The sequence below is a fragment of the Dendrobates tinctorius genome, unplaced genomic scaffold (genome assembly GCF_039654945.1).
Source record: "Dendrobates tinctorius isolate UK_male_01 unplaced genomic scaffold, ASM3965494v1 ptg000026l, whole genome shotgun sequence".
Lineage (NCBI taxonomy): Eukaryota > Metazoa > Chordata > Amphibia > Anura > Dendrobatidae > Dendrobates > Dendrobates tinctorius.
Window position 1 is genome coordinate 9,987,122 of NW_027361694.1, and position 26,660 is coordinate 10,013,781.

Below are 26,660 nucleotides of genomic sequence, written 5' to 3' on the forward strand. Positions count from 1 at the left end.
AGACTGGCCTACAGCCCCACCTCACTTATCTAACTGTCCCCGTTTCACCCATACAAACTTTTCTTCACAATCATGACCCCCATAGCGTCTGTCCACAAGGACTGGTCCGGGCTGATATTACTAATCTGTAGCACAGGCCACCAGTATCCTAAGTACAGACTACCAATATTACCGCCGGATGGCCCTTTAACCCCTTCATCACTCTGGAGCAGGTCCTTTAACCCCTTCACCACTCTGGAGCAGGTCCTTTAACCCCTTCATCACCATGGAGCAGCGGATCCAGCAATTTGTGGCTTTTACAAATTTGGCCAGAAAGCGGAGAACCCCTGCATTACCAATATGTGCTGTGATGGCGGCCACCTATTAGCCCCGGGACCCCGTACCGTCAGAGTCACTGCCCGCTTGCAGGAGGAAGTGCCAGTGTCAGGGGGCATCAATGTTGTGGACTGGGTGGTCCCGGGCCACTCACAACCACCAAGTGCATTGTGCCAACATTGTAAGGACAATGCCCCTTTTGCTCAGTGGCCTGCGCCATCTTGACATCTACTGAGGCCTTTTTCCATCAGGAAGTAACAGTGGAGACCCCTTCCCTGCAGGGGGGCTACATGGAAGTCCTGTCACGTCTGCCCATTCCACTGACAGGACCCGCTGGGTGTCAGGTGTGCCAGGAGCTGTGGCCGCGGGGCTGGGGACAGTCAGTCACACGTCTCCGGGTCGCAGCTTCGTTTCCATAGAAACCGGTCTATTGCATACCCTGTGACTGCAGCGTTCAGGCGTGGTCACGTGACACCGACCCGGAAGTGAGGGCGGAGACTGCTGCTGTCGGCAGTTCTGTAGCGGACGTCAGACCGGGTGACGTGTCTGGAGAGCAGGAAGCGATTGTACCGTGACCCTCAGTGATGGCGAGCTCCGCGCTGCTGCTTCTCCTGCTGGCGGCCATCCCCAGGCCCGGGGCGGCCTTCTACCTCCCGGGCCTGGCTCCTGTCAGCTTCTGTGAGCCGGAGAAAGAGACGCCGGAGTGTAAGGTGAGCGGGGCCTCCCTGGTCATGTGGCCTCCGGCGCTGCAGGGGCTTGTGCACTGTGCCAGTCCGTGGGGTCGCTCATCTCCAGGTGGGACCAGTATGTGAGCCCGCATTACTGAGGGGCTGCTCAGGACTCTTCATCTAAATGCCGCCATGTATTCCTCCATGTCCCCTGTAGTGGCCGGGGTGCCGGCAATGTCTGCTGGCCGCCTGTCCCCTGTAGATAGTGATTGCACATATGACTAGGGCAGCACAGGCCCCCGCATGTGGTGTCCTGGGATCTGTCAGCAGTCTGTTCTCCCGGTTCTCCGATCTCCTCCCTCGCACCAGCTGAAGGGGAATTTATTTTGTGAGCCCCAATGGGGAGAGCGATGATGTCGGTATTGCCCTGTAGTATGTGATTGCGCTATATGAGCTGGCACAATATGACTGATGCCCCCGTATGCAGGAGACGCCACATCTGCCAGAGGTCTACCCCTGTGACGGATGGATGCCATGCACTAGGCATCTGACACCTGATGGTTGTCTTGTTAGAATAATATGTAATAGCGAACTTGATTCTGTAGAACACAAGAAAAATGCCTGAGACGCTGGCCGGGCTAGATTCCCAGCACGCAGCGGATGGATAATGGATATCGCAGTGAGAAGGATCTTATATGATCAGTGTGTCAGTACCTGATACATAAGAGAGGCTTATCTGGAAGTGGGGTCTGATATAGGCGGTAAAAAGACCCCTGATCAGGTATATTTGGCCATCATTTACTGCCCTGTTAATACAGGCTGACAAGTGTCCTATGCCCAGAGAATACGATTGTTCTGCGTGCTTAGAATATCATCTTATTAGCAGCACATCTTTCAATATTGATATATATTTTTATGGCAGCATGTAAGTCATGGCACTCGAGGAATGGGCTTACTGCTGGCCTGGATGGACTGGCTAATAGTCGGGAACAAGTGTTCTTAGGCCACGGTCAGTATTTCACATCACTGTATGTAAGCCACAATCAGAGGAAAAGTAGAACAGAAACACGTCACCTCTTCTGGATTTATCACCCACTCCTGGTTTTGGCTTACAGATACTGAACGTGTGAACGGGGCCTTACAAAAGCTTGTTCACCAATGGGCCATACAGCCTGTCCTATGTTCACGTGATCAATCACCACTTGCTGTTGTAGACCAGAGCTGCTGCATTTATATTTTTTGGTGCTATATGGTGTAGTACCCAATAGTAATGAGACTCTTTAGAATCAAAATGATATGAAAAAGCTTTGTTCAGTCACTTCCACCACTGAATTCTGCTCCAAATATCAGTATATTAGGCTTGATATCATGCGGCTGGAGGAGTACAGGGTAATTGTAAAGGAACTGCATTATTGATGGGCTTTTATTCTGTAGGTAAAATGGGGATCCATATACAGTACGTGAATATATCCATTTTCTATAATGGCCCTTCCTCTGTGCTGTTCACACCCACTGCTGGATGTAATGCCTCACTGTGTAGAGTGACCCATCCCGGCTATTAAACCTGACAAACCTGTTGCTGACATGTCACCGTGTCCTGTTTAACAAGCACCAAAGTACAGTATCTGATTTACTTGTCTTTTCTGCTTCCTTGTAATAATGAACATATATTCACATTGTGCTGACAGGACCATTGTCCTGTTAGTCAAAATGTCGGGATATAACATTGTGCCATTTGGCTAATGGCAGCTGCAGAAGGATACTGGATCCGGCGTAGTCACAAGGTGGGTGCTTTTGCCATCTCTCACTGGTGACTGATATGCTGGGTGTGCACATGCAGATACATCAGTCCCCGATGAGGGAAGGTGGAGGCGTTAAGACCCCAAGTGCATAGTGTGAATGCTGTCATAGTATATCTGCAGGTATACGCACAGCATGTCAATCACTGGTGAGGGGGCCGGTGGGATCACTCGCCTCCTGAATACATGTATTTTTCTTAGCTGCTACAAACAAGCCAAATAGGAGGAAGTGAGATGTGTGTCACATGCACTGAAATAATGCAAGAAGTGTAAAACTTCACCTTTTATTGTAGTCCATGAGCAGTGCATTATGTCAGGATAATGGAGCGGGCTGCATGAACGGCAAAAGTAATTTCACATACACGCTGTTTCTGGCCTGACTTTGTTGGCCAATAATATTCTTTTGTAAAGCACGCGGTATAGATCAGGTTATTACCTTGAATGTGGCATTGGAAACGAATGGTGAATAATCAAATGTTGATTCTTTCTTTTTTTTTTTAAGGGTTGCTTAATTGTGTTAAAACGAACCTTTCACCAGCTTTTTAAATGTAATCTGAGACCAGCATGATGTAGGGGCAGAGACACTCATTGCAGCGATGTCACTTGATGGGCTATTTCCTGTGATTTTATTAAAATCCTCATTTTCTATGCTGCAAATGTATCCGTTGTCTAAATGTTGAGCCCTGTACAACTCCCACCCACACCCCTGATTGGCAGCTTTCTCTGTACACTGTGCGTAGGCAGTAAGCTGGCAATCACTGGTGGGGGATACACAGCACAGGGTTACATGGCACAAGAAAGCTAGTTTTCCAGGACGTCCCCCTGACAGCACCATGGAGGACGTCCTCCTTACAGGTACAGGAAAAGAACACAAGAGGTTAAAAGGTTCCGTCCCACCCCATCTCCCTCAGTGTTTTTCCTGTCCCTGCATGGAGGGACACGTGAGAGGAAGCACAGCATTGCTCACCGGGCTCAGGGGGATCATGCGGCTGGTCCAATCCTTCCCCCTGTGAAGATGCCCAGGGTGGCTGAAACTCTCCGGTGGGGTGTCCCTCTGCCCCAAAGGCCAGGAGCAGGACGGCGCTCCTGGAGTGATCCGCTCCTCCCAATGGGGGGCTCTCGGCTCCAAGCATGGCCGCCTGTGTGGCAAAGGCCGGTCCCCCGCAGGCAGCTGGTCGGGTGGGCGCCGGCATCAGGAGGCGTGGCGCGTAGGAGGAAGTGGCCGGAGAGATTCCCGGCCTATCGCAGAGAACGCGCGTCACTTCCGGTGACGTCACGCGCCGGTTTTGAATGTTGGCGCGCGCTCCAGCAGCCTGGCGTCTCTCTGGAAGCGTAAGGAGAATGGACACAGAGCAGACGAACAGAGGGATAAGTGCGCTTGGCGCAAAACTCCCTCCCCATGCCATCCACTGCGGCCCAGGGCAATAGTCTGATTACCCTATCCTCTGTTAATAGGATAAGGGAACCCCAGCAGCCCCCTTGACAGTGGCCAAGGACCCGGCCAAGGCCGCATCCAACTCTTGTCAGATGCCCTGTATGCAGGGTAAAGCTGCCAGACAACTATACCAAAACCCTCTGCGGGCCCTGCACGTCAAGGGTAATAGGAGCCGAGATGAGATCCCTGATTCGGGAGGAGGTCCAGGCCTCCAGAGGCAGTCTTACACAGCGGCGATCCCCCGGGCCAAGCCGAAAGCGTCCTAGGTGGGAGGCGGAGGTGTCTGAGCCAAGCTCCGAGGAGAGGTCTGACTTCCGGGACTCGGATCCAGAGGAGGAAGGAGAGATCACGGCGTACAAGCAGGTCCAGGGCAGGAAATACCTGTTCAGACTTGAGGACACGGACGATTTGGTCCAGGTGGTGAGGAACACCATGCAAATGGAGGAGGTTCCTAAACCACAATCCAGACAGGACCTAATGTTTGGAGGTCTCGTGTCTCGAACCCAGATAGTGTTCCCCATAAGCGAATACATCAAGACAATGATTCGCGAGGAGTGGAAGGAGGCGGAAAGACGTCTGGTGCTATCCCGGGACTTTAAAGGTCGACTGCCGTTTGATCCTGAGGAAACATGGTTATGGGAGGAGGTTCCGAAGATCGATGTTCCGGTAGCCAAGGTCACCAAGAAAACCGCCATCCCGTTCGGGGATTCATCAAGTCTCCGGGACCCGATGGACAGTAAGGCGGACGTTCTATTAAAAAGAACTTGGGAGACATCGGGGGCCCTTATCAGGGCTAACATAGAAGCCACCTCGGTGGCCAGATCTGTTTCTTTGGTTGGGGCAGTTGGAGGATCACCTTACCAACAAGACCCCTAGGTCAGAGATCCTAGCTTCCCTTCCCCTCATGAAGTCGGCCACAGCGTTCCTATCAGATACATCGGCCGAATCAGTAAGATTTGCAGCCAGAAATAGCTCCCTCTCCAATGCCGCCCAAAGAGCGGTCTGGCTTAAATCTTGGTCAGGAGATAATGCTTGTAAAGCAAAGCTCTGCTCCCTTCCCTTCTCAGGTCTAAAGCCCCCGTTACACACTGCGATATCGCTAGCAATATCGCTGCAAATTCACCGATTTTGTGACGTTGCAGCGATATTGCTAGCGATATCGCTGCATGTGATACTTACCTCCGACCGGCTCCCCCGCTGGTTATCGCTGATCGCGCGAGAAGCTGCTGGACCATTCCTCGTCGGTCACTTCCTGCGGCGCTTCCTGCTGTGACGACGAGCGACGCGTGGAGCCGGGCGGGAGGACACAGGATCGCCGCGTCTGACAGGTAAGTAGCGATCCCCGTCCCTAGCGATGTCGCTGGTGAGATCTGCCTGTGTGGCAGCTCCCTAGCGACCACCTAGCGATGCACCAGCGATCCTGACTGCGTCATATCGCTAGTCGGGATCGCTGGTGCATCGCTAGGTGTAACGGTACCCTAAGAGTATTCGGACCAGCCCTAGATAATATCTTGGAGCTGGTGTCCGACAAAAATAAAGGTTTCCCAGAAGAAAAGCCTAAGCGGCCCCAGCCCTTTCGGAGAGTGCCCTTCTATAGGAGACAAACCGACTTTAGGACCAAGATTAGGTCAGAGGCTCGTACAGAAGCCCCCACGGCCAAGGTGGGAGAAGCAAGGGCTCCCTTTTTCCGTCAACCTCCAGATCTAGGAGGCAATGACGCCATAGGTATCGGGGGAAGACTTCGCCACTTCGCGACAAATTGGTCCCGAGTTACCCAAAATCAGTGGGTTTCTCAGAACCATTACGGAGGGCTACAGTATAGAGCTCTACTCCCCCCCCCCCCCCCCGACAGATATATTACCCCTACTGTAGTCCAGGTGGACTCTCCAATGTGGGCAGACATACAGGACATGATCAGGTCAGAGGTTATAGTGCCAGTTCCTCTGACAGAAAGGGGAAAGGGACACTGCTCCTCCCTGTTCTCCATTGCAAATCCATCCGGCGAGGCCCGGACTATTATAAATCTAAAGCCTCTAAATACCTGGGTCAGGTACAAAAGATTCCGGATGGAATCTGTTTGGTCCGCAATACAGTTAATAGACAGGGATGCGGTCATGTGCACTCTCGACCTGAAGAGTGCGTACTATCAGGTCCCTATCCACCCCTCATCCCAGAATTTACTAAGATTTGCAGTCAAATTTCCAACCCGGACCTGCCACTTCCAGTTCCAATGCCTTCCATTCGGCCTGGCCTCGGCCCCCCGAATCTTCACAAAGTTGGTAGCGGAGGTATTGGCCTTCCTGAGGAGCCAGGGTATCGTCATCATCCCGTAGTTAGACGACTTCCTCCTGGTGGCAGTATCTGAAGAAGCGCTCATCCGAAACAGGGACCGAGCAACATCTGTAATGGAGTTCCTTGGCTGGAAGATCAACTGGCAAAAATCAGACCTTAGACCAGAGTGCAGGAAGGTCTTCCTTGGGGTGCTCTTGGACTCACAAGACAGGATATCCCTGCTACCCAAGTGCAGGCAGAAGACCATTCAGGACAGAGCCAGGGACCTCCTAAAACATCGCTCCTCCATAAGAGAAGCTATGGAGGTTCTGGGCCTAATGACGGCCTGCATCCCGTGTGTCAGGTGGGCCCAGTCCCACTCGAGACCGTTACAGAAGCAGATCCTCGCAGTATGGAACAGGAGTCAGACTTCGCTCGACGGACCCATAACGCTGTCAGGGCCTGTGAGGGAGTCACTTCGGTGGTAGACACGGGCCAGAAATCTCCAGTTGGGCGTATTATGGACAACCTCTCCATACATGGTTCTCACCACAGACGCCAGTACGTGGGGATAGGGAGCCCACGTAGAAGGGAAGATTTTCCAAGGGAGATGACCTGCAGAAATCGGAAACAGATCCTCCAACTACAGGGAGCTCTACGCGGTCTGGAAAGCTCTGCAGCGGATCCGTCCAATCCTAAGAAACCGACACGTCCAAGTATTGTCCGAAAACATAACAGCAGTGTCATTCCTGAAACATCAGGGAGGACCCAGGCACCAACCGCTCCAGGCCTTAGCAGGAAGAATATTCTCTTGGGCAGAGAGAACAGTGCTCTCGGTAACAGCAGTCCACCTAGAGTCTTCCCAGAACGTGGTGGCAGACTACCTAAGCAGACAACAGGTCTAACCCAACAGAATGGGAGCTGAACAAAGAAATCTTTCATGAACTGTGTCAACGTTGGGGAACCCCCAGTATAGACCTGTTCGCAAATCGAAGAAACTCAAAGGTCTCCAGATTTTATTCCCTGAACCTGGAAGACCTCCCGGAAGGCGTGGACACCCTGAGCCAGACCTGGGAAGAACCCCTCTCGTACGCATTCCCGCCACTGGCACTCATACCGGCAGTGTTAAGGAAGATTCGCGAGGACTGCGCAAAAGTAATAGTGGTGGTTCCATACTGGCCAAAGAGAAGCTGGTTTTCCCTACTGAGAACTATGGCAGTGGGAAACCCGGTCGAGCTACCTCCGTGGAAAGACCTCATCCACCAAGGCCCGATCTGCCACCAGAATCCAGAAAGACTTCACTTCTCGGCTTGGATCCTGAAAGGAACATCTTAAAGGCAAAGGGCTTATCAGATCAGGTCATATCTGCCCTACAGGCCAGCAGGAAGCCGGTTACATCCGCAATATACCGGAAGGTCTGGAAGAAGTTTTGTCTGGACGGTGGCAGGTATGACCTTGTGGGGGGTAACCCTGACCTCCTTAGTATTTCAAATTTCCTACAGTCAGGGTTTAATAAAGGTCTTAAGCCCAGCACTTTAAAGGTTCAGATTTCGGCCTTAAGCTCCTACTTTGATTACCCGTTAGCATCTCATCCATGGGTAGTAAGATTTGTAAAGGCCACGCAGCAGCTTCGCCCCACGATTAGGCAGCTCACCCACCTTGGGACCTTGGCCTGGTACTCAGATTTCTATGTAGGAATCCCTACATTTCCAGTAAGGAGATGCCTATCTCAACTCTCACCCGCAGAACGGCCTTCCTTGTAGCCATTACCACGGCCAAGAGAATTGGAGAAATCCAGGCCCTATCCATTAGAGACCCATATCTACAGATCAGAGAGGACTGTATAATCTTGAGATTAGACCCGGCATTTACCCCAAAAGTAGCCTCCCTTCAAAATATAAACCAGGAGATAGTGTTACCATCATTCTGTGACAATCCCCGTAATGAGAAGGAGCGCTTCGGTTATTAACTATTAAGAAGTCATAAGTAGCTGGCGTATTGACCCAAATCTGTTCATCCTCTTTTGGGGTAAAAATAAGGGGAAAAAAGCCTCTAAGGCAACTATCGCCAGATGGATTACCTCAGTAATCTCAGACGCCTACCAGGCGGAAGGCGCGAACCCGCCGGATAGATTAACGGCCCACTCTACCAGGGCAGTTTCAGCCTCATGGGCCGAACGGGCGGGCGCGTCGGTTAATCAGATCTGTACAGCAGCAACCTGGGCCAGACTTAATACTTTCTGCAAGTACTACAAGCTTGATGTGATGGCTAATCAGCAAACCGCATTTGGGAGAAAGGTTCTCCAGGCGGTAGTCCCACCCTAGGGCAGGTGCTTTGGTACTCTCCATGGTGCTGTCAGGGGGACGTCCTGGAAAATGGGTATTAGACCTACCGGTAATGATGTTTCCGGGAGTCCATCCTGACAGCACGGGTAGTTCCCTCCCTGTTATGTTATGCTATACTATATTATGTTGTGTCATATGCTGTAATATGATTGTATCATTAAAATTTTACGTGCATTATCCACACTGTGGTACTTGTCAGATCACTGAGGGAGATGGGGTGGGACGGAACATTTTAACCTCTCGTGTGCTTTTACTGTCCCTGTAAAGAGGAGGAGGACGTCCTCCATGGTGCTGTCAGGATGGACTCCCGGAAACAACATTACTGGTAGGTCTAATACCCATTTTCTATATGACTCCTTATCTTGGAGTCATGTTGAAAAAAAAAGCATGTTGCTTCCTGGCTTATGACAGTGACATGTATTATCATGACGTCTTTAGAGGCAGCTGGTTTTAGTGCATACAGTATATTGTACATCAAACATACCCCCCCCTTTTTTTTTTTTTTTTTTAAATATCTAATTAGGATTGTTCCTAACTCTAGTAACTCATCTTGCTATGTGCCCACAGGCCTCAAACTAGACAGGGGGCAGAGCAGGACCTGGGCCTGATTGTGTTAATACCTGCCTGTGAGAAGCGGAGCAGATAAAGGTGCACAGGCCATGGGGGATACTCCCACCCAAGTGTACTGAGCACAAGAAATTAAATCAAAGCCAAGGGCCGACACACCTGTTAGTATAAGGCTAATATGCAGGTGCATAAGTATGCTGTGGCCATTAAGGGCATGTGCACACGTTGCGGATCCGGCCCTGCGGATCCGCAGCCGTTTTTGCTGCGTTGTACAGCACCATTATAACCTATGGAAACAAAAACCGCTGTGCACACGGTGCTGATTTTTCCTTGCGGATTTGCTGCGGTTTCAAAACCGCAGCATGTCAATTCTTTGTGCGGATTCCGCAGCGGTTTCACACCTCCATTGTAGAGGTGTGAAATCGCAGATAAACCGCAGGTCTTTTGACCTGCGGATTTTACCAAATCCGCGCTGAAAAATCCGCAGGTGAATCCGCAGCGGGTGCACACACCCTTACGGAGAAATAAACGGTAACCTAGAAAAATCCCATAATGCTTAGACTCACTGCAGTAAGTAGGGTAAATAGTAACACATAAAAAATGTTTAGTGTCCACCACATACATGTGCACCTGCATATTACATTTATACCAACAGACGTTCTGGCCCTTCTTTTGGTTTTGCTTTAGATTCTTGTGCTCACTACATTTGGGTGGGAGTATCCCCCTTGGCCTGTACACCTTTATCTGCTCTGCTTCTCGCAGGCAGGGGTATAACCTTCCTCTTGGCCTGTATACCTTTTATCTACTGTGATTTCCACAGGCAGGTGTTGAACAGTCAGAGGTCCTGCTCTGCCCCCATTTATTTTGGGGGCCTGTTGGCACATAACAAGGTGAGTTACTAGAGTTAAGGTACTGTCACACTTAGCGATGCACCAGCGATATGATGCGGTCAGGATCGCTGGTGCATCGCTATGTGGTCGCTAGTGAGCTGCCACACAGGCAGATCTCACCAGCGACATAGCAGGGGTCGGGGGTCGTTACTTACCTGTCAGACGAGGCGATCCTGACGTCCTCCACCCGCGTCCACGCGTCGCTCGTCGGCACCACAGGAAGCCCAGCAGGAAGCTGATGACGAGAAACTGCCCAGGACGTTCTCGCGCGATCAGCGATAACCAGCGGGGGAGCGGTCGGAGGTAAGTATCAGACATAGCGATATCACTAGCAATATCGCTATAACGTCACAAAAACCAGTGACGTTATAGCGATAATGCTAGCGATATCACTTAGTGTGACAGGCCCTTTAGTGTTCATCTTGTCACAGTGGGATAGCTTTTTTTTTTTTTATTTATTTTTTTTTAATCAAAAATGCTAAGTACCCTAATGTTGTTGTTTTATAATATTTGCTTTATAATAATTATAATATTCATGTGTTACTATTAATTTACCGTCTATTCCTTTTTGAAAGGCAACCAAGACAGTCAAGGAGCTCATGAAATCTATGGCATTCATGAGCTAAGCTCAATCCCTGCCCATCTAGTTTGACAGCTCCTCAGTGTGTCTCTTGCTGCTGGGATCTCCTGCTACTCAGCACAAGCTGCAGCAGTCTCAGGCTAAGTGCACACGTAGCAGAAAATTTCTGCTGAAAAACCTGACTCCCTTCTTAGAAAACAAGCGTTTTTTATGCGTTTTTTTGCACGCGCTTTCAAAACGCATAGAACTAGCCAGAAACGCGGAAAAATCAGTGAAATTAATGAGCATGCTGCATTTTTTACCGCGCTACTTTTTTTTTCGCAGTAAACGCATCAATATGCACAAAAAGTGCAATAGAAAAATGCATAGAAATGAATGGGAAGCTTATTTTTAGTGGTTTTTTGGAAAAACCGCTAAAAATACCGCTAAAAAAGCGCTGTGTGTGAACACAGCCTCAGTCTGGTGGGGGGGCGCAGCCTTAATACATTTGGTCGCATGATAAAGGGGTGTATCCAAAATATATAACAGGGTTGACGTGCTGCTCTATGCCATCTCATTTGTGCTGGATGCATATACCACTGATACTAGGCGCAGAATACCAATGAATGGAATCTGGGATTATACAGTGACTATATTTCACATTGGCACCTTGTCACATGTATGAGCCATTGTGTGGTTTTTTGTTTTTTTTTAAAGCATCAAAATTGCAAAGTGCTACAATGTGCTGTATGAATTTCCTACTAATTGCAGCTTTCCATTTCTTCCAGGCTGACATTGAGCTGTTTGTGAACCGACTTGACTCCGTAGAATCTGTGCTCCCTTATGAATATGCTGCGTAAGTTTATCACTGTCTATAAACTGGCATCAATGATTTTATTATAGTCTCATTTACGAATTGATTTACCGTATATACTCGAGTATAAGCCGACCCGAGTATAAGCCGACCCCCCTAATTTTGCCACAAAAAACTGGGAAAACTTATTGACTCGAGTATAAGCCTAGGGTGGGAAATGCTCCATAGATTATTCCCCCATAAGAAGCTCCATAGATTATTCCCCCATATACTGCCCCCATAAGAAGCTCCATAGATTGTTCCCCCATATGCTGCCCCCATTAGAAGCTCCATATTGTTCCCCCATATGCTGCCCCCATTAGAAGCTCCATATTGTTCCCCCATATGCTGCCCCCATTAGAAGCTCCATATTGTTCCCCCATATGCTGCCCCCATTAGAAGCTCCATATTGTTCCCCCATATACTGCCCCCATTAGAAGCTCCATATTGTTCCCCCATATACTGCCCCCATTAGAAGCTCCATATTGTTCCCCCATATGCTGCCCCCATTAGAAGCTCCATATTGTTCCCCCATATACTGCCCCCATTAGAAGCTCCATATTGTTCCCCCATATGCTGCCCCCATTAGAAGCTCCATATTGTTCCCCCATATACTGCCCCCATTAGAAGCTCCATATTGTACCCCCATATACTGCCCCCATTAGAAGCTCCTTAAGATTATTCCCCCATATGCTGCCGCTGCTGCAGCATGTAAAAATAAAAAAAATGACATACTCACCTCTCCGTCGCTGGGTGTCAGATTCTCACCTGTCCTGCGTCCATGGCTGCTCACCGCTATCTGCCACGTCATCAGTCAGTGACGTCCAGACTGCAGGGGGCGCGGCGCGCACTAATCACGTCACCGCGCCCTCTGCTGTCTCAAGTCACTGACCGATGACAGACAGCAGCAAGCAGCGATGGACACAGGACAGGTGAGTATCGCTATACTTACCCGTCCTGACGCTGTGTCTTGAGCCCCCAGCTTCTCCGCGATCTCTCTTCCTGCCTTCAGCGGTCACGTGGTGCCGCTCATTAATATGCGCATATTCATGAGTTTTAATGAGCGGCACCACGTGACCGCTGAAGGCAGGAAGAGAGAGCACGGGGAGAAGCTGGGGGCTCAAGACACAGCGTCAGGACGGGTAAGTATGACCTGACACCCCCGCCCCCCTCCCCCTCTGACCCCCCGGTGTATATGACTCGAATATAAGCCGAGAGGGGGACTTTGAGCCCAAAAAAACGGGCTGAAAATCTCGGCTTATATTCGAGTATATACGGTAGTTTCTTTTATGTTTTTTACATCTTTCAGTTTGTCTTTTTTTGTATTTTGACATGTTAGTTAATATTGCTGCCCCTGCTCTAAAGTCAGACTTCTACTTGGGCCTTTTAAGGTTTTCTCCCAAATTAAAGTGATTGAGCCACAAAGGAGTGTAGCAGTATTACCTGTCCAGAGGTTGGTGAGAAATTAGTGATCGGTTTGGATCTTAAAGCCGGAAAACTTTTTTTTTTATTTATTTATTTTTTTTTTTTTTGGTGCAGCATGTACAAGAGACAAATGTACCTTGACAAAACCACAGTAAAAAAAAAAAAAAAAAAAAAAAAAAACTCAACAAAACCTAAACAAAACATGCTTTTTTTTTTTTAAGCAAGATCTTACTGCCAAGAGAGCAGGTTTGGCTGCTGGGAAAAACTCATCAAAAATGCAACATGTGGACATAGCCTTAAGGTGCAGGCATCCCCAACATTCATACTGCACATTACAGGTATTAAACCTAGAAAAGTCACACAGACTGGAATACTATACAGATTAAGATACAATATTCAGAAAACATCCGAGCAGTTACAAACATGGGTAACTCATTACGTATATAGCAAAATGTATATTATGAAGGACACTTAACCCCTTCACGACCATGTCATTTTCGTTTTTGGCACAGTTCTTCCCAGAGCCATAACTTTTTATTTTTTTTATTTTTTTCATCAACATAGCCATAAGATGGCTTGTTTTTTGCAGGACAAGTTGTACTTTTGAACGACACCATTGATTTTACTATATAGTGTACTGGAAAATAGGAAAACATTTTGAAGTGTGGTGAAATTGCAAAAAAAAAAGTGCAATTCCACAATAGTTTTTTTTTTTTTTTTTCCCCTCCATGTTGACTAAATACTAAAACTGACCTGGCAGTATGATTCTCCAGATCATTATGAGTTCACAGAGACCAAACAAACAAAGATAGGAACAACATTTGCTCTTCTCCAGTCTTCTGGGACTTCTCCTGTTCTCCAAGAATTTTGAAAGATTATGGAGAGGGGTTCAAAAATTTCTTCTGCTATCTCCTTCAGTACTCTGGGGTGTAATTCATCTGGACCTGGAGACTTGAATTCATTTAGGTTAGCTAAGTGTTTCCTCACTATATTTCTGTTTATAGATATCCTGGATTCTTCTATTCCCTTAATAGGGCAGTAAAGAACAGTTGATGTTCCATTTCCTTTCTGAGAGAAAACAGGTGCAAAATAGGAATTTAAAAGTTCAGCCTTCTCAACATCCTTTCTAACCATTTCATCATTTTCATCCTGTAAAAATCCTATAGCATCTTTGCCTTTTCTTTTACTTTTGGCATATCCCCAAAATCCTTTTATTGCTTTTGACGTCTCTTGCAAGCCTTAATTCATTGTCCGCTTTAGATAATCTGATTTGTGCCCTGCAGGTTCTGCAGACAGCATTATATTCTTCTTTAGATATGCCTCCCTCTTTCCATTTTATAAACATTTCTTTCTTCCTTTTTAGCATGTGCTTAAGTTCTGTGTTCATCCATCATGGTTTCCTTAAGGCTGAGTTCACACGTTGCATTTTTTTCGCGTTTCCGCGACGGTTTTAACCGCGCGGTTTTGCCGCGAAAACATGCATTCCTATGGGATTCCGCAATGCCGTGCTAATGTTGCGGTTTTTACCTCGGCGGAATCGCTTCGCGGTAAAAACCGCAGTATGCTCATTAATTTTGCGGAATCGCGGCGATCCCGCACCCATAGGAATGCATTGTTCCGCTTACTTCTCGCATGTGGCTGTGCACACCATGCGGAAAGTAAGCAGAACATTTGCGGATGGTACCCATGGTCCGGAGGAGAGGAGACTGTCCTCCGGACTTTGGGTACCATATCCCTGTAAAAAATAGAATTTAAAATAAAAAATATTGTTATTCTTACCTTCCGACGTCCCGCGCAGCCTTCCCGCCTCTCTCCACGCTCTCGTTCCCAGTAATCCTTTGCGAAAATGCCCGCGATGGCGTCCGTTCTCGCGGGATCGCGAAGTCTCGCGGTCATTCGCGAGACGTCGCGATCCCGCGAGAACATACGTCATCGCGGGCATTTTCGCAAAGGATTACTTGGAACGGCTGCGCGGGACGTCGGAAGGTAAGAATAACACCATTTTTTATTTTTTTTTACATTTTATCTTTTACTACTGATAGGTGGCCTCAGTAGTAAAAAGTTGGTCACACTTGTCAAACACTATGTTTGACTAGTTTGACCAACCTGTCAATCAGTTCTCCAAGCGATGCTACAGATCGCTTGGAAAACGCTAGCATTTTGCAAGCTAATTGCGCTTGCAAATCGCTAGTTTTTCCGCAGGAAAATTGCGGGAATTTAAAATGCGATTTTCCCGCGGAATGGAATTCCGGAGTTCTCACGGTAATTTCCGCGAGAGTTCCGGTACATGTGAACTTAGCCTTAATGTTTCCTATTCTTCCCTCTTTTCGGAATTGTTAACAACTGCGCTTTGAGAATTTCATTTTTCAAGATTTCCTATCCTTCCTGGACATTTTTGTCCTTAAGGATATCCAGCCATTGGATCCCTCCAATTCTTTTTCTGAATCCCTTAAAATATGCCTTTCCGAAATCTAACCTTGATGTCTGAGTCTTCACAGGTCTTCCTCCTATAGTTATCCAAAATTCTAAAATAGTATGGTCGCTACCTCCTAGGGTTCCAGCCACTGGTTGACAGCTTATTTTTTTTGTGTGATACGCGAATGTTTTTATTGATACCATTTTGGGGTAGATGCAGATCTTTGAGGGCCTGTTACTGCATTTTATTGCAATGTTGAGGCGACCAAAATAACGTAGTTCTGGAGTTTTAATTTTATTTTTTCTCTTTATGCAGTTTACCGATTGGGTTAATTGTTTTTATGCTTTAATCTGGCGTCTCTGAACGTAGCGATAACAAACGTGTGTGTATATATCTATCTTTTTGAATAGCAATCTCAAATTACAATACAAAAAGGGTCTTCAGGTATAATCATGTATATATCCCCTAAAAATTATACTTTATTGATTAAAAGACCATAAATGGTCATACACCAAAAACAAAGTGACAAAAACACAAAACAAACAGTGTTCAAACAAAAACCCATAAAGGGAACAGCTAGGAATCCCTGATATTAAACTGAGCTTACACCTGCCTGGCCGCGGAGGTTGGCACCCTAGGGGGAAACGTTGTGGCGCCCCCGCTCACCGATGGCTATCCCTAGGTGCCCTATTACACCCTGCAGCCACTAGTGAGACCCTCTATCCGATAATTAAAGGGACCCCTAGTTCTAAACAAAGATACTCCTGCTCTAAAGAGGACCCTGTGTCCCTTTATATATTAAAATCAATAGAACACATTTGGCATTGGGTGGTACATATGGGTAATAAATGATTGGAACAAACCCCTTATACTGTTTCAACCACAATACAAAATGCATACATGTGGAGGGGTTCATTGACTGGACAAATAAAGATCATTTTGCAATACATGGCAGGAATCGTCATAGGGCTGGTGTTCATAGGAGAACCGCAGTGACAAGCACATGGGGGTCTTCTGCAGGCCCCCCAGTTATGATACCAACCCATTGGCTCCTCATGATCATGTGACAGGTGCCGATGAGTGGGGTTTGTGACGCACTTCCTGTAAGCGCGAGTTAAATGTTGCTGTCAAAGATTAACAGTGGCATTTAACATGTTAACAGCCGCGGGTGAATAGAGATTCCACCTGTGGCTGTTAGGGGCATGTGACAGCTGATCAAATCAGCTGTCATGTGCCGGAGCCCACGTCCAAAGCCCGAACACGACCTAAGCTGTACCTATAGGTCATGAAGGGGTTATGAAGGTAGCAGGAGGTGGGTCAATTGATAGTAAGAATAAATATAACAAGATGCTAATGATGAACACCCTAAAAGCCACCTCACGATCTGTCCAAGTTTCAGCTGAATACGCACCTGATCAGCTACCGTATACAGCATTATACTAGATGAGGAGTGGTACGTACAGAGGTAATACATCATGTACAGTGCGTACCCATGATGGTGTCAGTGCAAGGTCTGGGGAAGATTCCCCAGAACTTGTTTTGTGTATGCTTTCACACCACTTCAAAAAGCATCCTCAAAATGTGTTTTGGAGATCTTCCTTGGACCTTGCAATTACACTACACATTTTTTTTTTTTGTCTATATCTTCTGTTTTTCATTGCAATTATTCAAATACAATATTGTATCTTCTAATCTGGTGGATATAGTATTCCAGCCTGTGTGACTTCTCTAGGTTTAATATTAGCGGTTTACTTTTCACCTTTATTATTTTTGAAAGGCTTGCCCATGTGGTTCAATGGACAATTTGTTCTTGGCTGGTCTATTATTCTAATGTCCTGTGAATATAATTACTTTAAAACTATTGTGTGGATTAGAGAAAACAGTTGTAAAGCCAGATGGGATAGAAGCTACAGAAGTCCTCTGTCACCATATCCGTATATACGCAAATTCTCTTCATACAGGAAGAGGACTTGAACTCTAGCCCCACTTATTGGACGTAGCAATCCTAAAAGTCAATATCGACTCTTTTAATGAGCCTTGCCATATGACTTAAAATAAATGCCAAACTTTAGTCTGTTTGCAGACACGTTTTTGGGTTGTTTCCCCTCATCAGTAAAGAGCAAGAGGTCTGATTTGGTAGCATGAGACATCATGTCGCTATGTGAAATGCATTCTGTTTGGCACTGCATAGTTAATCGTGTTTGCTGCTGGCTTCCCCCTGAGGTCACAGATGGGGAAATAGAGCCACCGTACACCCGATGATCCGCTTATTTTCTGGGACCCATCACTAAATAGTAGGCATTATGTTCGGAACGTGCGGTTTGATTGGCAACTGGTCTTGTGGGTTTGTCTTATTGTATCTTGTTTTGACTAATTAAAAAAAAATATATATATATATTATACTGTATATAATCCCGTTTTGTCTTCTTGCTGTTTAATAGTAACATGACTTACAATTTTATTTTTAAGGTTTGATTTTTGTCAAGTCGAGAAGGAAAAAAGGCCATCTGAAAACCTGGGCCAGGTGTTGTTTGGTGAAAGAATTGAGCCGTCTCCATACAAGGTTGGTGTAGATTGAATGTAGATTTATGTGAAAATCATGACATGTCTGAATTATGCTGTGTGCTCATGAATTTGTAACTTGAGCATAATGTGCGAATAAACTTTGTACTGCTTAGATCTTCATCTATTGTACCTATGTGCAGTCTTATCCTTCCGTGCTCCTCAGTTTGCATGATGGATCTGCCTGAGCCTGCTGGTTTACACTACCCCTCTGCCCTGTCCGTAGGGCTATCCAGTGGGCACGTTCCTCTAGCAAAGTACAGACATAGTGCTGTAAAGGGAATGCATCGACAGGAAATGACCTATTTACAGCAGGTTTTTATGTTGAACATGTAGGCTGCAGGTTTAATTTTGGTGACCCCTATTGAGGAGAAAGGTGAACTCAGGATGGCCCCTTTTAGCTTTTGAACTTGTCTTTAAATTGGTAAAATGGCAAATTGTTTGTGAAAACACAACTTTTTTAATTTCTGTATTAATAGTTTTTTCCATACTCAAAAACAAAGAGCTTTTTAGTTTACTACTTGTTGCCAAGGTCACTGGCCACCTCTGCAGTCTATCAATGGCTGGTGTACTAGGCTCTTTGCTACATAACTTGAATGAGCTGCTCTGAAGCTGGCCAGATTCCGGACTCCTTCAGTTCCCCCTTTACTCTGACGCTGCCTCTGCTTACACCTTGGGAGAGCGCAGTTCAACCACTGGCGCGACTCTGGATGGATGTGCGTCTGGACACAGAACACTGGACGAACCGTTTAATACAAATGTGAAATATTATTTTGTTTCCTTATGTAGTTTAAATTTAAGGAAGAAAAGAAATGTGAGGATGTTTGTTCCAAAACCTATGTAACTACAGACGCTCAGAGTAAGCAGAAGTTGGAATTCTTAAAGAAGAGCATGCTGCTGAACTATCAGCACCACTGGTGAGTGCCTTCTACCTGGTTTTCTGATCGCTTCTCTTTAGGGGGTTTCTGAAATGTCCGAAAAGAGAACCTGTCATGTTGGATAATTAACATGCATATAGGGGTTAATCTGCCGGTTAATGGTGTTAAAAAGGTGCCCAGGTGCCACAATGAAAGCACTGCATGACTGAAAGCCAGCGGCGACTCAGAAATAATTTTCTCCTGCTAGCTGTGTTTTCAGTATGGCATCTGTGCATCTGCAGGATAATAGCGATATCTGAAATGGCAAGAGGTCTCTCTTCTTTGAGTCCAATACCATTATACGTTATTTTTACTGCTTGCTGATTTCCTTGAACATCCTTTTCTAATAAAGATCATTTGAATACCTGAAAATGACCGTATAATGTAAAACTCACTGCGTAGACCAAGACCACTAGCCTTGGCAGAATCAGCGGTTTGATGTGAGGCAATCCCTTCTTGACATGTCACATAATTTTATGTCACGTGGTTGCTTGTGTATGCATTGGGCTCAGAGGTTGAGCACACTCCATACAGATGCTGCCTGTAACCGCTGGGGTTCACACCAGCTATGGGCAGGGCTCAGTAGTGGATCATTGACAAAATACTGCAATAAAGTTATATTGCAGTATTGTACCCACCAGTCGAATGATCACAGATTCAAACTCCCGATCTGGGTTGTAATCATTCCCACAATCAGAACCATGAGCATGGTTGCCGCAGATTACAACCGTGACTGTTCAGTGTGGCATGGAGGAGAACAAACTTATCTTCTTCCTTCCCAAGCTTCTGATTTAAACAAGCATACGTAAAAATAATAATAATTTATTTTTAATGTTCCAGCATGATTTTAGGTAAAGGAGTTGTCCAAGTTTGGGGCTCAAGTCTGCTGTCACATACTGTGCGTTATGAGGATTAGCAAGTCTGTAGTCGTAGAGTTACTGCAGACTTGGTGATCCCCCACAACACGCAGTATGTGCACTGTCTGGATTCTCTGTTGCCAGCGCCGGGAGCGGATGGGCGTGTGTGTGACTACAAGTATGCGTCATGGGCTGCCTCACTTGATGCAAACGTATTGAGCGAGGTCAGACACATCAAATTGAAATCTGGCGGGATTTATGTATATCACATACGTGCTGTCATATGACCACCCGCTCCTGGCAATGGAGAATTTTGACTACATAGTGTGAGGATTCACAAGATTCTTTTGAAAATAAGACCTTCTTTACACCACATGGTGAATACGTCAAAAAATTTGCTTCCCAAAAAATGAATTAAAGGGGATCCTATAAGCCATTGACCAAAGATTTGAATTATTCATTGCTTTTCTATATTTATCTATTCAGGATTGTTGACAACATGCCAGTGACGTGGTGTTATGAGGTAGAGGATAAAAAGAAATTTTGCAATCCCGGATTTCCTATTGGTTGCTACATAACAGAGGATGGCCATCCTAAGGATGCTTGTGTGATAAATGTAAGCATTTCTGTCACAGCAGTTCTGCACTTTACAAAACAAATTTCTTTCGGGCCGACAATTCTAACTGATTGTAACTGAGCCTACAACTGGTTTGGAGAACTATTGTTACCAAAGCTCCCAAATGTCACCCCAAAATTACTTAAGCAAATAAAGAAAAACTGATTCAGAGAGAGCTGCTGAATGCTGTAAATCACTTTCTGGGCCGACGAAAGCAGACTCTTCATGGTTCCCTACAATATGAAGTGCATAATCGTTACCTGACATCTACAAACACAACTCATCCTGACAAAGCTATAGAGGCAGTATACTCATTAATGCAGGTAGAGATCCCTATAGCACTTAGGTTGTTTCAATTCAGTATTGTGCCAGTCATTGCGTATCCATGCTAGATTAGTGGGAACCTGTCATTTCCCCAAACACTATTAACCTGAAAATATGGGGTTAATATGCAGGTTGAAGCTGCACGGAGCCTGCACTGAAAGCCCAGCTACTATTAGCAAATTAACTTTATTCTTTCCAGTAGCCTCCAGTCATAGAGGTGTCGATGCAGCTTCAGCCACCGCTCAGTACTCAGAGCGACGACTCTAACCATGCCCCGGCATATTTGCTGACAGCCGGCTTGGCAGAGTATCCGGGCAAAGATGGCTGTCAGTCTATGTGCCAGGGCGTGCTTGCAGCCTTTGCTCATTGGTGACTGAAGCCATGGTAGCACGCGACCATGACTGAAGGCCGGAGGCTGTTGCCAGAAATGAGGTTTATTTCCAACTGGGAGCCTGGCTTTCAGTGCGGTGGGCTGGCAACTTTAGAACACTAAGATGCAGGTTAACCCCTATATCTGCTGGTCACTAACTGGGGCAAAAAACATCCTTCTTTTGGTAACTTTATTAGCACATAAAAATCATGTTTCAAGGCCTTTACCAAGCCATTAAAAGAGATTTTTTTTTTTTCCTATGGCTTGATAAAGGCCCTGCATAGCTGAAACGTTGTGATTTTTCTCAGTTACCAAAAGGAAGATGTCTTGTGCCCTAGTTCCTGGATTTCTCTGTACTGCTACAACCTTGAGGAGGGAGGGTTGCACCAAACGTGCATGGGACTCATCTAGTGCAAATTTGCATATCAGTAGCTTTTAGCGCCAGGACAGATTCCCTTTAAAGGGGTATTTTTAAACTTCACTTAGGGATATTTTAGCATTGTTATAAATACTGCTGCCTGGGACTGCTGTGGGGAAGTTGCCATTAGGAAAAAAAAAATGTTCATAATGCTCATTTGCCGTTTCAATATTTTTTTCTCAGTCAGAATTTCATGAGCGGGATACATTCTATGTATTCAACCATGTGGACATTACTATCTATTACCATGTTGTAGAGAATGAAGGGCAAGGGTCAAGATTAGTAGCTGCCAAACTAGAACCCAAAAGGTAAGCGAAGTGCTGTTCTTGTTGATTTTCTCCTACATGCCAACTTGAAGCCTCTGATTAGTGCAGATTTTTCAGTGCCCTGTAAGGCCGGTTTCACATTTGCGCTTTATGGCACAGCGACGGCCTGCGCACGGCCGCCGCTAAGCCCCTCTCCCTGCCCGCCCCTTCCGGTCATCGCCGCCTACTAGCGCACATGGACGCTTGCGATCTGCGCACCCTATCTTTAGCATAGGGTGCGCAGATCGTGCGCTGGCCGTGCGCTAGCAGGATTTTGCCGTGCGCTGCGCACTTTTGAAGGTGCGCCCGTGTGCGCCGAATGCAGCATGTTGCATTTCGGCCCGCACGGCGCACCTTCAAAAGTGCGCAGCGCACGGCAAAATCCTGCTAGCGCACGGCCAGCGCACGATCTGCGCACCCTATGCTAAAGATAGGGTGCGCAGATCGCAAGCGTCCATGTGCGCTAGTAGGCGGCGATGACCGGAAGGGGCGGGCAGGGAGCCGGCAGGGGGGCGGGGCTTAGCGGCGGCCGTGCGCAGGCCGTCGCTGCGCCATAAAGCGCAAATTTGAAACCGGCCTAATTTAAAAAATTAAATGAAGGCAAAAAAATACTCACAATATTCATTCTTTTGGACTATACAAAAACGACTGCAGTATTGCTTAATTAATAACACCAGCTTAAAAGAAAAATTGCAGATGTATATACTGTCTTAGAGTATATTTTATATCCATTATTTTGTTCTACGACACTTACGGTATTTTATTTTTGCATATATTTTTATTATTTTTGCTTATTAAACTTCCTTGCTCTTTTGACAGCTTTAAGCATACACATGCTGACAAACCTGATTGTTCTGGGCCTCCAATGGAAATAAAGAATGCATATTCTGGAGAAATTAAAATTCGTTACACGTATTCTGTTTCATTTCAGGTCAGTACAATAAATCTAAAAAAAAAAAACAACCATTTGTTTCATGTATATACCACTTTATATTACAGCACGGAATTATTGTCTAGGTCCAGAAAGATGCAGCATTGTAAATGTGGTGGTTACATCTCCCATCCTTGTCCTCCCCGCATAGTGACCTCTGCACAGGCCTCAGAGCGTGCTCACATATAGGGTCTACAGCCATTTTAATTTTAGATGTACGCTGATACGTATGATTTTTTTTTTTTTTTAGAAGAGAACAGATATTTCAGTAAACTCAATCTAATTAGTGATTTAAAAAAATGTAGTCGTCCAACTCTTCGAAGGCCCTTACAGATTACCTAAATCGTTTGTCTGATGTGCGATGTGCCTAATGCAGTAGTAGAATGCTCATTCCTAAGAATTGGACATCAGTGCAATTAGTGGAAGCTCTAAATGTGGACCCCACCAATCTTTGGGGTATTTCTTGAGTTTTCATGGACATAACGCGCCACCATGTGTATGCAGCTACATTATAAAGTTAATTTTGATCACTTTTTTTTTTCCCCTGCTAATACTTTTTATGTTTACTGCTGTTAAGGAACAACCTGGCCTCAGATGGGCTTCCAGGTGGGATTACATCTTGGAATCCATGCCACATACACACATTCAGTGGTTTAGGTAAGTAAATATGTGCACGCTAGTTCTAATTTTAGTTGGAGAGACATCGTCCTATGTATAACTGTCTGGATCTTATTTTATATTATTGAAAATGTCTTTGTTAGAATGCTTAGCTTGCATGGAATAAATGAAGTGAGATGCCTGAAATTTCCTTCTGGTCGGTTTGCTTTATCACGAGCAGGTACATCTGCTTTTCCATCAGACCATTGCGCTCATCTATACATATCAAACCAATGATATGTAATCTCCATGACCGACCTGAACACCTACTGTATCCTGAACTCGCAGCTTCTCGTTACAATGAAACCTGATATGTCAATCGATGGAGCCCCAAGTGATTGATGTTACTATTCTCCTTGCTTGTTCTTCCAACTGAGGAGCAAGCCGTACATGTTGTTCCACCAGACTTTGACTCTGTGGCTGCTCAGAGTGATGTCTTTCACAGGAATGATGTGCTGTGTGCTCTTTCGGCGTCTGTCTGTGGATCTCCTACTTAACTGGCTTGATTTTTATATAGATTGCAAAGGTCAGATAAAACAGAAGATGCACCTGCTCCATTGATGAAAAAACAAGCGACTCGGCCCGTGGCACCAGTATAGGGTATTTACTTACTCCCCTTGCCAGAAGCTTTGTGCACAGCCATCAGCTGCAGCGCCTCTACATGATCACAGCTTGTTACATAGAAGACAGCGGGGACTTCTTTATTAGTTTATCTTGACATTGAAACTTGTGGAACATCTTAATTTTCCATAATCTATTGATTAACCACTTCATGACCAATGGCGCCACATAGGCGTCATGAAAACTGATGCCAATCTGACCAGTGACGCCTATGTGGCGTCATGACTTTAAAGCCCCCCTGCGGGTCGGGTGACCTAGGTCACTGAAAGGTCACCCGACCCGCAGATACAGGGGGCTGTGTACTTCACCACGGGGGGGGGGGGTGGCTTCACCCCCACATGGCTACGATCGCTCTGACTGGCTGTTAAAAGTGAAACGGCCAATCAGAGTAATAGTAATATTTCATCAATGAAAATTGATGAAATATTGCAGTCCAGTCATGTCCGACGCTACTGTAGCACCGGACGTGGCTGTTGACACTGATCCGGACCCCCCCCCCCCCCCGGTTAACGGGGGCGATGTGCCGCCGCTGTCATCATCTGCCCCTCCTGCCTTCCCTCTGATGGCCCCCCCTCCTACCCCCGGAACTCAGTGCCGCTATGGCTCCCGGTGTCCCGAACCATGGGCGCCGCCATTTTGGAAAATGGGCGCATGCGCACTGCACCCGCCGGCTGCAATTTCCATTCATTCATGTTGATAACTGTGATAAACTCTCACAGTGATCAAAATAGAATGAAAAGTAAATAAACCCCCCTTTATCACCCCCATAGGCATGAACAAACAATAAAATAAAGAAATTATTTTTATATTTTTTTTTTTCCATTAGGGTTAGGGTTGGAGTTAGGGTTAGGGTTGGAGTTAGGGTTAGGGTTGGAGTTAGGGTTAGGGTTGGAGTTAGGGTTAGGGTTGGAGTTAGGGTTAGGGTTGGAGTTAGGGTTAGGGTTGGAGTTAGGGTTAGGGTTGGAGTTAGGGTTAGGGTTGGAGTTAGGGTTAGGGTTGGAGTTAGGGTTAGGGTTGGAGTTAGGGTTAGGGTTGGAGTTAGGGTTAGGGTTGGAGTTAGGGTTAGGGTTGGAGTTGGGGTTAGGGTTGGAGTTGGGGTTAGGGTTGGAGTTGGGGTTAGGGTTGGAGTTGGGGTTAGGGTTGGAGTTGGGGTTAGGGTTGGAGTTGGGGTTAGGGTTGGAGTTGGGGTTGGGGTTGGAGTTGGGGTTGGGGTTGGAGTTGGGGTTGGGGTTGGAGTTGGGGTTGGGGTTGGAGTTGGGGTTGGGGTTGGAGTTGGGGTTGGGGTTAGGGGTGTGTTGGGGTTAGAGTTGAAGTTAGAATTGAGGGGTTTCCACTGTTTAGGCACATCAGGGGGTCTCCAAACGCGACATGGTGCAACCATTGATTCCAGCCAATTTTGCGTTCAAAAAGTCAAACGGTGCTCCCTCCCTTCCAAGCCCCGACGTGTGCCCAAACAGTGGTTTACCCCCACATATGGGGTATCAGCGCACTCAGGAAAAATTGCACAACAACTTTGGGGGTCTAATTTCTCCTGTTACCCTTGGGAAAATAATAAATTGGGGGCTAAAAAATTATTTTTGTGGAAAAATAATTTTTTTTATTTTCACGTCTGTGTTATAAACTTCTGTGAAGCACTTGGGGGTTCTAAGTGCTCACCACGCATCTAGATAAGTTTTATGGGGGGTCTAGTTTCCAAAGTGGGGTCACTTGTAGGGGGTTTCTATTGTTTAGGCACATCAGGGGCTCTGCAAACGTAATGAAGACCGCAGACCATTCCATCAAAGTCTGCATTTCAAAATGTCACTACTTCCATTCCGAACCCTTACGTGTGCCCAAACAATGGTTCCCCCCCATATATGGGGTACCAGAGTACTCAGGACAAACTGGACAACAACTTTTGGGGTCCAATTTGTCCTGCTACCCTTGTGAAAATAAAAAATTGCTGGCTAAAAATCTTTTTTTTTTTTTTTTTGAGGAAAAAAAATATTTTTTTATTTTCACGGCTCTGCGTTCTAAACTTCTGTGAAGCGCTTGGGGGTTCAAGGTGCTCACCACACATCTAGATAAGTTCCATAAGGGGTCTAGTTTCCAAAATGGGGTCACTTGTGGGGGAGTTCCACAGTTGAGGTACATCAGGGGCTCTGCAAATGTAACATGATGCCCGCAGACCATTCCATCAAAGTCAGCATTTCATAATGTCACCACTTCCCTTCTGAGCCCCCGACGTGTACCCAAACAGTGGTCCCCACCCACATATGGGGTACCCGCGTACTCAGGACAAACTGGACAACAACTTTTGGGGTCCAATTTATCCTGGTACCCTTGTGAAAATAAAAAATTGGGCACTAAAAATAATTTTTTGAGGACAAAAAATATATTTTATTTTCACGGCTCTGCGTTATAAACTTTTGTGAAGCACTTGGGGGTTCAAAGTGCTCACTACACATCTAGATAAGTTCCATAAGGGGTCTAGTTTCCAAAATGGGGTCATTTGTGGGGGACCTCCAATGTTTAGGCACACAGGGGCTCTCCAAACACG

The 26,660-nt window shown here is 46.3% G+C and overlaps 1 protein-coding gene across 1 annotated transcript in view; it reads left to right on the top strand.

Annotated features, from left to right (window-relative positions):
- Positions 1 to 789: 789 nt before the first annotated feature.
- The window catches only part of TM9SF2 (transmembrane 9 superfamily member 2), a 63,786-nt gene continuing 37,915 nt past the window's right edge, over positions 790 to 26,660 (top strand). Inside the window, exons 1-8 of the mRNA XM_073569498.1 lie at positions 790 to 1,025; positions 11,638 to 11,705; positions 18,013 to 18,106; positions 18,895 to 19,022; positions 20,366 to 20,495; positions 21,791 to 21,915; positions 22,732 to 22,843; positions 23,421 to 23,500. Coding sequence (XP_073425599.1) covers positions 900 to 1,025; positions 11,638 to 11,705; positions 18,013 to 18,106; positions 18,895 to 19,022; positions 20,366 to 20,495; positions 21,791 to 21,915; positions 22,732 to 22,843; positions 23,421 to 23,500 — 863 coding nt within the window. The 5' untranslated portion in view covers positions 790 to 899. The remainder of the gene's footprint in view (positions 1,026 to 11,637; positions 11,706 to 18,012; positions 18,107 to 18,894; positions 19,023 to 20,365; positions 20,496 to 21,790; positions 21,916 to 22,731; positions 22,844 to 23,420; positions 23,501 to 26,660) is intronic.